General features: G+C 44.0%; 1 protein-coding gene across 4 annotated transcripts in view; it reads left to right on the forward strand.

Moving 5' to 3' along the window:
* Positions 1–14,590, forward strand: part of COLGALT2 (collagen beta(1-O)galactosyltransferase 2) — a 66,148-nt gene that overhangs the window by 1,836 nt on the left and 49,722 nt on the right. For 2 of the 4 annotated variants that reach the window (XR_011142706.1, XM_068953617.1), the window contains exon 1: positions 2,272–2,735. Coding sequence is in view for 1 of the 4 variants with exons in the window: in XM_068953617.1 (XP_068809718.1) it covers positions 2,482–2,735 (254 nt within the window). In the remaining 3 variants the exon portion in view is untranslated. Of the gene's footprint in view, positions 1–130; positions 263–2,271; positions 2,736–10,111; positions 10,138–14,590 lie in introns of those variants that run through there. The other 2 variants (XM_068953618.1, XR_011142707.1) reach the window with 2 other exon arrangements.

A 14,590-nucleotide genomic window follows, 5' to 3' on the forward strand; every position in this document is an offset into this window, starting at 1 on the left:
TGCATATATATTCATTGATGCATAGGTGTATGCATATATCCATATATGCGTACCTAAGCCTATATGCATATACGCACTTGCATCTGTAAGAATTATATAAATTGTAACTGTTGACCTCTTCTTTTCATAGAAATCAGATATTTCCAAACTTTCAACTGTGCTACATGGCCCTGGGACTAAGAAATAAAGCTGAGTGGACTCCTTTCTCTTATGCATGGAGAAACACATCTCATGTTTCAGTCATCTATTGACCTCTCTCCAGGTAAGGACAAATTTTCTTTTGTATACCAACACGATGCAGCCAGCAAAGCAAACTGTGTGGGTGAGAGGATAGCCACTTTGAAGAGGAAATTACTGGTTGTTGGATGCTGCTGGAGACATTGCGTTTGAAGAGATTGTTATGAATCTTATGCTGTTCACAGAACAAAAAGAGGGAAGCAGCCTGAAAAGTGTGGAAGCCACTTCAGATTTCACTGAAGACAGCAGGAGTTATGCAGGCCAAAATGCATGCTTAACCTTCAGCGAACGTACTGACCACAATAATGCGTAACTGGATTGTCCCTTTACACTTTGCTTTGCACGTAGAATAAAGCTATAGCTTTGCCGGCTCTTCCTCCCAGATCTTCCCGTGTTCCTAGGAGGAAATAATCTGTGCTTGGCCCTGAGCCTGAACTAAGTCATCCAGGCTGGTGCTGGGTCATGGGGGTATGGGGGGACCTTGCGTTCCCTCAGCTGAGTAAGGGAGCGCTTGGCATGCAGCCTGTGTTTTTCCACCTGCAACTACAGAGGAGGTATAGCAAAGTGGAGGTTCATATTCCCCCAAGGCTGCTGCACAACCTCCCAAAAGCTAGGTTGTGACACAGCTTGAACGTACATGAGTCAGTAGACTGAAAAAAGCTGGCTGTCAGCCCTCCATGTCAAGTGTAGTTTAGTAGCATTAGTCCCCATCCTCCAAATGTGAGTGGTCCCACGGGCTACAGTGGTATTATTTGTGGGTAGAATAGGTTGGCTCCTGTAAAACCCTAATCATTTCATACAGACTACAAAGCTGTTCCTTCTATTTGGTTAATGAATCCAAGCATAAAAGCAACATGTGGCAAACTAACCATGAAAGAAAAGCCTCATTAATGTATTGTTCTAGATGGACAATTATAAAGGTGTCATGAAGGGCAAACAGGAGGAATATATCCTCGTTAATTGTTTAGGAAGATGCCTGCAAATTGCAGAACTTTCTTGAACTTTAGTGCAGCTGATTTGACCTCTGGAGATTCTTTATTGAAGTTTAATGTTTTCTTAGGATGTTCTTTTTCGTTTTATTTTTGGGGGGAGTCATCTGATCAGGAAATTGAAACAATGTAATTTGGTGTTGGTGATAATTTATGTTCTATAAACAAGGAACAGCAAACAATTCACAGAGTATGGATGTTTACAGAAGATTATTTGTTTGCTAAATGTTTACTCTTATTTGAATCTTGCAAGCACATAGGCAACAACTCCAGGGACTAGCAAGACTCTCTTAAAGTGGGTCTGTTCAGTTTGTAGGGACTACCTACCCACAGGAAAAAACGTATACACAGTGATAGGGCCCTTAGAGTTAATTAGGGATTTGATCTTGAAAAGGGTTTAACATGCTCAAATCCTATTAACTTCTAAGGGAGTTGTGATTACTACGCTCCTTTTAAAATCACGACCCAATAATTTTAATTGCTATAATATGGCTTGATTTATTTTGTTGTTAAACTGTCATCTGTTCCTTAATGTCAATATTTCATGTCCATTCATGGGAACGTTGCTGGGGAGGGTAACTCAATGAAATATGCAGAATATTTCCATCTTCCAGCCGCTTGGATAATTGTGCGCTGCTTCTCCTTCCTGCAGTTTCAGTTGGGTACTGTGTATGAGTCTGCTTCACACGGGCATCCCAAGGATGCTTGTAAAACGTTTTTTGATATAAAAGTACAAAATCAGTTTAATTCCCTAATGGATGGGATGCGTGAGTGTGAAATCTTCATGTAAGCAGCCAACTAAAAGATCTCTTTGTGTTAGCTTCAGTACTTGAAGAATAGGGTGTAACAGGGTCTGCAAAAGGTCTCTTTCCAAAACGCGAACTTCGTTACTGAACGCATGTTTTGTTACTTTTACGTTTACCGGGTCCAAACCTTGCAACGCGCTTACGCAGGTGCGTAAAGGCTGCGCTCACCAGGGCCTGCCCTCCCACCTGGCCGGCCGCGGTTGGCGCCGCGCACTCCCCGCCACCGGCACGCTTGGTCCCCGAGCCCGCCGGCTGCGGGCCGGGCCGTGGGAGGTGCAGCGAGCCGCAGCGAGCCGCGCTGCCCACAAAGGCCGGGTTTGGGGGCGCTGGGCCGGGCAGGCGGCGGCGCTGCTGCTCCTGCTCCTCCTCCTCCTCCCCGCGGCGCCGGGCGCGCTGCAGCGGCCGCCCCGCACTGCCGCCGCGGCTCCCCCGGCCGCCGCGCGCCCATCATGGCTGCGTGCGCCGGGCCCCGCGCCCCCCGTCTCCTCCTCCTCCTGCTGCTGCTGCTGCTGGGCGACTGCGGGGCCAGCTTGCCCCCGGAGCCGCCGCCACCGCCGCCGAGCCCCCAGCCCCTGCCCGAGTCGGCTCTGCAGAAGCCCACCGTCTTCCTGGCCATCATCGCCCGCAACGCGGCGCACACGCTGCCCCACTTCCTCGGCTGCATCGAGAGGCTGCAGTACCCCAAGAGCAGGATCGCCCTCTGGTAAGGGCGGCGGGGAGCCCCGGGGCGGCGGGTTTCGGCCGCCCAGGGCTGGTTGCTCCCTCCGCCTCTCCCGGGGCGCAAGGGAGCCGGGGCTGCCCGAGCCTCTTGCGTTTCCATCCTGTCTGTGCGCGGGGGGCTGGCCGCCTCGGCGGGAGAGGGGCTTTGGAGGGAGCTGACAGCGTGGCCGTGCTTGGGAAGGGGGAGAGGGGCTGCCTGCGCTCCTCCGGCCGCCCCTTCCTCCGCCGCGGCGGGAGCGGGGGCCGCCCCGCTCGGCTCGGCTCCGCTGCAGCGGCACAGGTAGCCGGGGCGCGGGCACGCCTGCTCGGGCCGAGCGAGGGCAGCGGCGCAGAGGGAAAGAAGAAGCAGGCGCAGAGCGCAGCTCCCACCTCCGGAGCCGGCGAGCGGGAGTTCGGCTTTTTCCAGGCTGCTGGAAGCCTTCACGTTGCGAAGGAGCTCGCCCACCTGGCCGTGGGGCGAGGGACTAGGGGCAGCCCCCCAACCCACACGGTCAGGGAAGCCGGCCCGGCGGCACCCGGAGCAGCGAGACGGCTCCGCGTTAGGGAGCTTGGGCAGCTGCGGTGCGGAGACGAGTTTTCCAGCGAAGCTGGCCTGAAGCCTGGCAATAGTCCCCCTCTTAGCGTTTGTGCAAATCCACAGGCGTGAAGTAGTTGTAGCTCAGTAAGGAAAACTGGGCTGGGAGAGTGGTGTTTTGCTTCCTGGCTTGTAAATACCAGGCTTTGTGGGGAGGGTTTGTCAGGGTTTGCCAGGGTTGAAGAGTGGACGTGCTGAGTAGGTGCTGATGGGCATTGAAAAGGAGCATTGTTGCAGGGCTGTAGTCTGAAAGATGTATTCAGAAATCACAGCGTGTGGGCAGCTGCGGCAATCGAATGTGTGTCGGGATGGAGGAATTAGACCAGTTCGGGAGTTGGTCACTCTGCCCTTATCTATAAGGGGGAAAATCTTTTCTTCTCAACGTGACATAAATGTTTGGAGCGACAGGAACTGCCTGAAATGATTCAAAAATAAGACTTCTTATGTTTGGGAGTGGTGTAAAATAAGAAATGGTGATGTAGGGCCTGATCCAAAATTCACCAAAGTCAGTGGGGAGTTTTCTGCTGACTTCAGAAGTCAATAAAGTCAAGTCCTTTGGCTGAAGGGATTTGGGGACCTTCCCCCCACCTCCATCATACCCCTGATACGAAAGCATCATTAAACAAATAGGGTTAGATATTTCTGCAAGTGCTTCAGGGATGTGTTTGTCACTTGTCTTGAGGTACTCTACAGGTCTTAGCAGAGAACTGGTGGCTTGGTTTAAGCAGGTTGTAGGTTTTTTTTTTTCTCTAAACTTAGAGTGCACAAAACAGATTATTAGCATAAATGTGGTGTTTTGCACGAATGAGCTGATTATGGAATTGCAGCCTGATGTATAGCAGAGGATCGGTGTTAAATGCATTTGTGTGTGTGTAGGTACCTGGTCCTGCTGTCATTTACATCAGTAAGAATTTTGCTGTTTTAGCTAAAAAAAAAAAAAAATAAGATTATAGAAAAGTCTTTGGGTTTTGTTTTATCAGATGTGTGTAAGAATAGATATTATCAGACCCTAGATATTGACTGATGTTTGCATGGTGTTCCCAAAATTTATTGTAATGGAAGTTGTAAATGCAGACCTGATCACAAAAGCAGGGCAGATCCTCAAATGCATCTTGCAGAAGTATAAAATAAGCTTGTTTTGAGGTCCTGTAAGGCATTGACTGTAGGAAACTGACTGAGTAGAAATGCACAATTTCTTTTGTGCATTCCCTGCACTATCCATACTTCTGCTTAATGCCTATGCAGTGTTGTGCAAATGTATTTGTGGGGCTGTTCATGAATTTACAGGGCAAAATAAAAAATGCTGACATTATAAAAGTGAAGTGGTATTCTCAGGAGGATTGTGCACAGACACAAACCTTGGTTAAATGGTAAAAGTTTAACCATTTTCCATGGTTAAACTGGAAAATGCCTCTCTTGATAATCTTCTTAAAATCTTTTTTTAAAAAAGAAAAAGACTAAAAAGTTACAGTGCCTGAAAATGGAGTCACAGAGAGTGAGCAGAACCTATAGTGTGGCAATGATTCCTTGGAGAGGTTTACTCCTGTTACTTGAACACCCCCATAGCTTGAGCTTTTTCAGAGGTGGGGATGTTCAGGACATAATTTACCCACCAAGAGGAGGCTAACAGATGATCTCTGTCAAGTCTTTTGGAAACAAATAAAACAATAAAATTCATTTCTCGAAGTAGATTGCATTTCAGATTGTTTGTGCCTGACCGTTTTCTTTCAAGAGACAAATTCCAGGACTTATCTTTTTCCCTGTGTCATTGCATTACTGGAATAGTTGGTCTGAATGGCGGTGAAGTGGTGGTTGTCAGAGTTCATTCTTTCACCACCACTTGTGTTCTACTTCAACATTTCTTGAGCAAGTCAATGTTTTAAAATATCCAAATGCAGGTCTTGAGAATGAAAATTAAAAACATATATCATCTCTTAAACTGCTACGTGTCCTTTGTATTGGTCAGGGACTTAAATTTGATGATGGATTCCTGAGACAAATTTCTAGGGTGGAAGATGCTTGAGTAACAGCAAAGGAGGGTGAAGAGACAGTGAATGAGTTTGAACAGACGTTGATAATTTTCCATTCTGATCTTATGCCACTTCATAGTGGTGCTCCGTCTTTATTAACCTAATACAGAGCAGGTAACGTGCTCTGGACAGTCTTGTACTCTCTTCTTCCCTTTGGCCTTAGTTCTGAGTTCTTCAGTTTCTGTGGTTGTGAGCACCCTTGGAAGGACTTGCTGGCTACGCGCATCCTAAATGAATCAAGCAGACTGCTTGGTCTGAGGCCAACTGGCATGACATGACCCATGTCCTTCCATTTAAATGCTTCCTTCCTTCCCCCTCCAAAAACAGGAAAAAGCATCCAAGCTGCCTACTGGGAATGGTCCCTGGCCCATAGTAACCCCAGTCATTGTTGTCTGGGAGAGCACTAGTTGGCACAGGCCTGATCCGTTCCAGGATTGTATTAATGACTTAATAGTGAGGTTTTCTAAGCAACAGTGCTCAGGCTTTTGTCCTGGCCCTATTTAGTTTATTAGGGTAGACTTGGCCTTAGGCAATCTGTCTGTGAACCACTGATGCTGGGCACTGCCTTGTGGGTAGCTCCTGCTTGACAACAGAAGATGAATGCTTCTTGCAGAGCTGGTTTTGTTGACTAAATGCAAGCCTGTACTGCAGGTGTGGCATGCTGAGCTGGCATGCCCCATCGCTGTCCCTCGGAGAAGGCTGCTACATCCCAGAGTTCCCAAGGAGATGTCCTCTGGAGGTGGGAACAATCCAGAAGCAAAGACTCCCCACCTTGGCAGCAGATCCTCCCTGTCTGACAAGCTGGTGCCTGTGGAGCTGTCAAAGAATAATGCTGAAGATGGCATTTGTGACCTCTTGCAAAGGAGGTGTGATGGGAGTAAGGGGTTGGAGCCTTCCCCTTAGATGCCTGAAGAAATACTAGTCTACATTTAGGTTAAAAATACATAGTGTGAGAAACAGGCTAGAGCCCAGCAACAGCAGAGAGGCTTGAGAAAACAAGGATATTGGATCCCCAATCCTGACTGGATCTACGTGTTGAAGAATATTAATGGCCATTCTCTTTTAACGCTGTTTTTCTAGCTAGGGAGTGTTCTTCTAATAGACTCCTTGTGTATTGGCATGTCTGTTGGGTGGGCTGAGCTTCTCGGGGCTGTGTCAGTAATATTGTACTGTAAATCCAGCCTAGCTGAGTTAGAAAATTTGGGTGTGTTAAGAAGACTTGTTGCATTTTTTTTGCATTAGTGTCAGAAGAGAACTCCAGAAAAGGTGGAAAATCGATTTTCTTTATCTTGGACAAAAATGACCCAGAAATTATGTAGTCGGTGTGCCCCAACCCCTCTTTTGGGTGGTTTGGAGTTGTTTTTCTTGTTTTGAACGGTAACAATGCTGAGTTTTTCCAGAGTTTTTTTTTTTTTTTTTTCCTCGCTACTTGCAGAACCTCTCTGGTGACATCGGCATTTGGGAGAGCTACAATGCACTTCTCAGCCTTCACTGAAGCCTTCCATTTAAAAGTAGCTTCTAGGTTGTGTTAATTGGCTGCCTAATAGACATTTGCTTAAACTTTAAAAAAAGTGGGCTTGGCTCAAATCTCATTGGTTTTGCATCAGCAACATTTCAGTAGCATTAGTTGCAACTGAAGTCTGAGGGGGGATGCAGATTTTTTTGAGGTCCATTCAGTTGTAGATAAGGAGCATTAATTTGTCAGACAGGTTCATCTTGGCTGCAGTACGCACTTACAAAGTAGAGGTGTGTGTGTTTATTAGAATGAGAATTGAGTCAGTGCTGGTTAGACTGTGCATTCAAGGGAAGTCTCTCATTTTTTTCCAAAGTGTTTTTCAGTAGCTTATCACACTGGCTTGCGCTGTTCCTGTCCTTGAATATATTAGGTGATGGTATAGCCAGGAAAGTTGTCCATAATTTCATTTTTAAATATCTGTTCTTAGCTGTGGGCTGTGGCTTGTTGCTCTCTCATCTTTTACTAACCTGGGGAATTAAGTATCTGCATAAATGAGTTGTAGCTTTGGCAGTAATGATTAGGCTCTCTTGTGCTTGAAAATGTGTACCTGTTGTGCGTATTAGTGCACATGCATACTTTGGAAATGATAACATGTACCTTACGTGAGATTGCTAGAAAGCTGGAATAAAACCCAGATGATAGCTTACTGGATGTACTGTAATGCTGGCTCCAGTGAGTGAATGGCTTAAACGTGACATAACTAGTTGTAGCTGAAAATAGTAGCTGATGAGAGCAGTGTAATAACGATAACCTCCATAATGATATATTATTAGCCTACAACTAGCTGATGATCGTATATCTGAGTATTTTCTTACTCTGCAACAGTTTAATTTCAAATGTGAAAAGTTTTACGTAGATGATGTTCTCTGCATCTTACCAGAAATTATTTGAAACCTTAATGGGTATTATTACTCACTGGGAAGTGCTGGCTTTCCAGTGTGCTATGTTTTATGTGCTGGTTTCCATTAGTGAAACAAGATCACTTTAATCTTTGTGATCGATATTAATCACTAAAGAATACTGAAGTTCCATTTTGCTGCTTTTACGTGTGTGCCTTCTATCCACTGGTGTATTGCATCTATTTAAAAATTGCTTACCTGTTACGGTTTGCACATCCCAATATTAAAACTGAAGTTTTAATAATTAAATTGACTTTTCACTTGCTTGTCTTTTAAACCTAACCTTGTTGGGTTTAGCTTCCCTTTCATATTTGTAGATGGATTTTCATGTTTTTTTAGATAGCTTTAATAACATAGTAGTAGACTAGATGGGGTAAGAGTGAGACAGGACCTGTACAGCCTTGGAGTTACAATTAAGGTAATGATTCTGTTGTGCAAGGTGTTGCGTAGTCTTTCTTCCAAAGAGCTTGCGTTTAGATAACAACACCAAAGGAAAGAATAGGTCCAAAATACTTTCATTTTCTAGCTCGGAAAGTTGGGGTAGAAAGGTTAAGTAACCAACACTGTTCTTCAATTTATTAGGGTCAGAGATAGTAGTCATAATTGATGTTTCTTGGTTCCTCTTTCTTACTGAGGTAACTTTTACACTACCTGTGCTATAAGCTATTTATATGTGAAATGGAAAACCAGCGAAGGCAAGCTATATTTAAAAAAAAAAAAACAACCAACCAAACAAAAAAAAAACCTTATGCTAAATAAATGCCCCATCCCAATATCCTCAGTAACTTTTTTGTCCCTTGGGTCTGTCTCCTTCATTTAAGTCTCGGCAAACTTAAGCAAATGACATCGCAAAGTCCTTCGATAGAAATGTTTGAAGGGAAACTGAAGATTACTGCAGTGGTTCACTAACATATGCACAGCAGACTTAAACTGCTCTTCAGCTAAAAACCTTTCAGCTTTGCAGAGGAACACTGAGAGAAGCATCAGCTGTGTGATGGTAAATACTTGCTCAGTAGCAGTAGTTTCGCTTTCGTGCCCCCTGCCCCTACTGCGCACTCTCAAATTGCCAGATTTTGATGTATCTTTGATCGTGTCCAAGAGCATCTTGTCCTACCTTTTATGTTAGGGACTATTAGATATGAGAATGATTATTGAGACCTTTCAAGAACCTCCTGCCTTGGGGCAGGAGGTTATACCACCAAAAATGAGATGCTGAAGTGTGCAACAAGTCTATGAGACGCTTGCTAGTGAATATAATACACTGCATCTTTTCAGTCTGAATCCTGCATACTTTGTTTCTTTGAAAACGCAGACATTTATTTAGGCTACTGTCTTTTGGCAACTATTTTGAAATAGATAAATGGAAAACAGAGTAAACATATCTTTTTGTGATAGTCTCCCCAGTGTATTGTAACGCATATGTTGTGTTTGGAGGCTAGACACCAATAAAATACTGTGCTGCGACGATGAAACAGTGGGGAAGGGAGTTCCATATCAGAGGTTGCTGTTCGTTATAAGCCTTTGTATGTTTTCAAAGGTCAGGGAGAATTGAGGGTCATCTTGTTCCTTCCTGCCCAAGGCAGGATCCCACCCCTCCCTGAGATGCTTGTGTAGCTGGCTCTGAAATTCCTTAGGGCTGGGATTCCACGTGTAGCCAAGGCTACAAACTGTCAAGGTTGTGTAACGTCATGTCTGCTGAAGCCTGTTCAAGTGTGGGGAAAGAGGTAGACAGATGTGGCAGTGTCTTGGAGAACCAGCTGCAACCAAAGTTGGCTGTGAAGTACTGGGATTAATTTGTCCTTTAAAAATGGCAATTCCACTCGTACGTTCTTGGCATACAGGCATTTCAGCTCCTTAACTTTTTGTGCCTCTGGAAGCAGGGGTCAGTTAGATATGATTCACATGAGGTCTGCACAATTCCTGCTGCCATTCTCCTAGCTACAAACACTCTTTCTCTTCTGTAATGCTCTTCCAACTGGGATGTCCCTATGCTAATGCGTGGATCTTGCAGAACAGTTAAGGTTGGAAGGTGTCTCTGGAGAGAGGCTCCGGCCTGGTCTCCCTAATCCCATAGTATTTCTCCTCTTACTCTCTGAGTCCATTTTCCTTTTGTTCTTTTTCACTGCTCCTGCCAGTACTTACTAATTTCCTGGTCTGCTACCTCAAATTTATGTCTTTCTACCACCCAAACTTTCTGTGAGTCTCTCACAACTTAAGTAACTCTAAAGATTGGAAAGGTTGGTGTCATCATATATACTTTCTGTTGTTTTCTAGGAATTTTCTTCTTCCCATATCTGGTGCCTATCTGGAGATAGGAGCAAGGGGATTTTTTTAAACTTCTCCCGTCACTTCCTGATGGATGTTGAGTAAGCAATTTATTACATTTCAATGAGCCAACATTTGTCCCTGCTGTGGGTACAAACACAGCCCTTCTTTATGGCACATAAAAGCTTATTTTATTTTATCCTTTTTTGTAATGTTTCTCCTGCAGACCCGAGTGTAGCTTAAAAAAAAGGAGGGGGATGCCTCAGACAACATGCGTGGTTTTTTTCCAAGTTCATACTTGTGGATTCGCAGGGCTTCTGCCATCCATATAAAGCTTCTCAATCCCTTCTGAGTCATGAAGTGGATGATTTGACTCTGTGTGAGGCATGCTGTTCCTGATGAGTCTTGGTGTTGGCTTGTATCTGCTGAGCCTCACCTCAGTCCCCGGAAAGGTTGTGGAGAAAATCCTTCAAAGCCATTTCCAGTCACGTGATGGACAGACGGACTGTGAACAAGCAGTGTAGATTTGCAAAGGGCAAATTGTACCTCATTAACCTAGTAGCCTTCTAAGATAGGGATGGCTGGCTCAGCAGGTGCGGGGAGAGTAGTGGATATTTTATACCTTGGCTTTAGCAAGGTCTTTAATGTGGTTTCTCATAATATCCTATAGTCAAATTGGTGAGACATGGACTGGGTAAGTGGACTATAAAGCGGGTGGGAAATTGGGGTGACCTCTGGGCTCAAGAGTGATCAGCGGTGTATATAGTCCAGCTGGTGGCTAGTGATGTTGATACTGGGACCAGTACCACTTAACATCTTTATTAATGGCTTGGACAATGGAATGCAGCCTCAGCCAGCTCGAGGTGATACCAGATTGGGCGGGAGGAAAGTGTTTCATAGCAGGAGGTCAGGACTGTCATTGTCCTTTTATTGTACCAATCCTTGACACTGGAGTAGAGCAATCAAATGATTATGTTGGCTAGCGAAGTACAACGTTAAAGATGACCCAAGAAACTGAATTGCTGCGGAAGTCATTGGGAGGAAAGTACTTTTTGAGTCCATCTTTATTCTAGCTAAACTTTGTTTAATACATGGAAGCTCTAAGCTACCTAGCAAAAGAAAAAATGAAATAACATGGCTATGAAGTTAAAGAAATAAAGCTAGGAAGAAAATTAATATACTAATTTTATAACTAAGCAGGTATTCAAACACAAACTGACATCAGGTCTGTGACCTCACTAGACTAGCTCTAACTTGCATTGACAGAAGATCAATGATTTGTCACTCAGTGTGAGTGACAAATTTGGAGTTGCTGTGATAATTCAAATACTGTATACCAGTCTAGTTACTTGAATGGTTAGTGCATAAATATATTAAATTAACAGAGGACTGTCTGGGTGAGCTAGCAGGAAGGAAAAGAATGGCTTTGTGCAAACACTTGAGAGCTGTTGATGTGTAATGCCAGAGCTATTAGATGTGACGTTTTTGCCTCCTCTGTAGCCAAACTGACCTGTATTTAACGTATGCATATATTTAATGCTGTTGTTACATTCCTTGTAGTGTTCTCAGAATTCTATTTAAAACAAAACAAAAAAAAAAACAACAAAAAAGCAGCCAAAAGATAGGCTTACTTCGCTCAGAAGAGCGCAGATAGATAGATATTCTTTGGCCTTGATTGCAGCCATTTCCTCTGTGTTCAAGGGATCTAGCTTGTCTGGATCGATGTAGGTTGTTATTAAAAAGGTGAGGAAGCTGTTTGGGGATTCAGGCTGAGCTAGTTTCTGCTAAAAGGAGTTTCTTGGAAGTTTGGATCAGCTGTTGGTGAGTCTAGCAGGATGATAAACCTTTTGGGGAAAGACAAATTGTCATGTAGACTGTTGTTCTAATAGTCCTCTTCCCCTTTTCAACCCCTTCCCCCCCCCCTTTTTTGTTTGTTCAGTTTTGCTTACTTTACTGCTGAATTAGGCATATATTCTTTTCAGAAAGCTGCCTCTGATCACTGTTGTCAGTCTCCTAGAGAAGAGACCCCAGGTGTCCTGAGTACAGCTGGAGCTATGGGTATGAATGGTTTGTTCCTGGGAGGTATGTCCTGAGGCCTGCCTTAGGAGAGGGAAGCATGGAGAGAGGGAGGTAGGAGAGGGAGTTTTGGCCTGAGGGACCAGAGAGGCCATAGCAGGGCAGCTAGCCTTGTTGCATGTCAGGATAGACACTGAACCAGAGATTGAAGGGCGTTTTTGATGTTTTATGTGAAGTATTACAACACCTGCCATTATTTATCTGAGCTCCCTGAGACTGAATGTCTTCACGTACTGGGTCAGGATTCTCTAAAAATAGATCACAGACACATGTGGTGTGCAGAATGTTGGGAGCTGTCCATCGCTAGTGTGGTCTGTCGTTTTTTGGTGCTGTGGGACTCTCTGAAAGACCATATGGGCTACAGGATAGAGAGAGGGCCAAGATGAGTGCAGGGTGCTGTCCCTGGCTGAACTTGGAATTTCCTTCCTGTGGGATGATGATGTCTGAGATCTAATGTTATTTCAACCTATTTGTGTGCTTTTCATTTCCTTTATTTTAATGAACTAGTAGCTTACACCAAGGATGTTTTTGTCCTCATCTTCAAAGGTGGATTACAGCTAAATGGGGCCCACATGCGTCAAAGTTTCAGGCTAAACAAAGGTAGGAATAAGAAACTTGTTAGTGTTCTCTCTGAGATGGATTTTTGGCTATCCTCTGCCAAAATGTCCAGCTTCTTCAGACAGGCACATGGCACTACTAATAAGCTTGTTAGTAAAGAAAAAGGAGAGATTTTTCTTGTAATGAAATTGCATAGAGATTTCCCTTACTCAGATAAACAACTTCATTCAGTGCCTGAGTTTAATTTTTAACAGTAAAATGATTGTCTTCTCTGTGTGTGTGTGTATATATCTGTATATTTATATACATATTTATATATATATTTTTTTAAATCCCAAGCTCCAAGTAACGTGATGTCCTTGCACCAGAGTACCTTTTATTACTGTAGAATTCTTTCAGTTTTCTTCCTGGAAAGTTAACAAGGGGGCCTAATACATGATGTTTTAACCTTTTGCCAGCTAACTGTGAAACTGGTTTATGCTCTCAAATAAAGTAGAGTTCAGTCACCAAAGCTTTCTGAGGATCAGTTGGGTTGTCATACATCTTGTAACGTAATATATAGATGCTGTTCTGGACAGATGTAATTCTGCTAAATAAATGGCTTATTGTTGTATCAGATACTGAATGAGTTTCACTGCAGAGAGCTTGAATGATGTTCATGCAGTATTTCTTATGTTTCTTTGAGAGAGGTATTTTATTTACAAGATGATCACCTATTCCAAATTGCCCTAAGGCATGCAGGCTAGAGATGTCGTTATTCAGGAATGAAGGCCGGTATATCTTCCGGTGATTTATAAGGTCAATACATCTTCCCCGCTCCCTAACATACAACTAAAACGTCAAGTAAAACAGCATGAAAAGCTAGAATGTTGTTTTGGGAAGGAAATATGTTTTCGCCAAAGTCTGTCCTTGTTTCTTTGCCAGTTTTTGAAGCATCCCTGGAACTGCTGAAGATGTCAGCTTTCATGTTATCCCTGATGCCCATGTAGTTGTCATATATGGAAATAAACACGCCTCTAACTCTTTTTTTGTTGTCACTATACACTGATAGGAATAACACACCTCTTCCTAAGTGTCAATAATCTTAATCCATTTTCTGGTCCAGATCAAATTTGAGGCTGTTGCCCCTGGCTATAGGGCTTATAAGAATCCAAATTCATGCTGAAGCAGAAAGTAGGGGGAATCTGATTTTTAAAACTGCATTAACTGTAAGCGTTGTAAGTGTTAGCTTGCATCTTGAAGCTGGTAGCAGGTGGTTATCTCTTCTGTTAGCAGATCAGAATCTTGTTTTTGCTGCTTGCTCAACAGCTGCTGCTCAAAACAGACACTGCATTGTACTTCTGGGAGTGGAGTTTTTTTAAGGCTGTAGTTTGAGGTATTTCCTTAGCACTTTCAATCATTCATGTCCTTAGAAGTACTTAGCAAATTAGAGGAGAAGGCTATGTTTTCAAGCTCTTACACTTTGAATGGCTAAGTATTAAACTCTCTACCAAATGCAAACACTTTGACTCCCTCTCCCTCCCTGCTCTGTGGTTCCTAACTGGGCTGCAGAGAGGAGCACAGGTGCAGAGCATTGGCCTCAGCTGCCTTGACTCAGGCTGTCATGGCTAGTTGAACATTTTCCCTGATGAGTACTGGAGTGTGGTCACTGGCTGCTTCATCTTGCAGCTTGCCAACAGAGAAGTGACTTTTTGGGGTTGCTAGGTCTCCCAGCTGCAGCTCTGGGTGAAAAGAGAAATAAATGCTCCAAGCCCTTGGAGGGGAAAGCTAAAGGCACAGTCTGGCATACTGATTCTGTAATCTCCCAAGGTCCTTGTCTTAAGGACCTTCCTGTCCCAGGTGTGAATCCCCAGGATCCTGAGACTGAGCTTCAGATTTGCTACTCAGGGGAGTTTCAGCGTTGGGATACATATTAGTGCT

This window comes from Struthio camelus, chromosome 8 (genome assembly GCF_040807025.1).
Source record: "Struthio camelus isolate bStrCam1 chromosome 8, bStrCam1.hap1, whole genome shotgun sequence".
Taxonomy (NCBI): domain Eukaryota; kingdom Metazoa; phylum Chordata; class Aves; order Struthioniformes; family Struthionidae; genus Struthio; species Struthio camelus.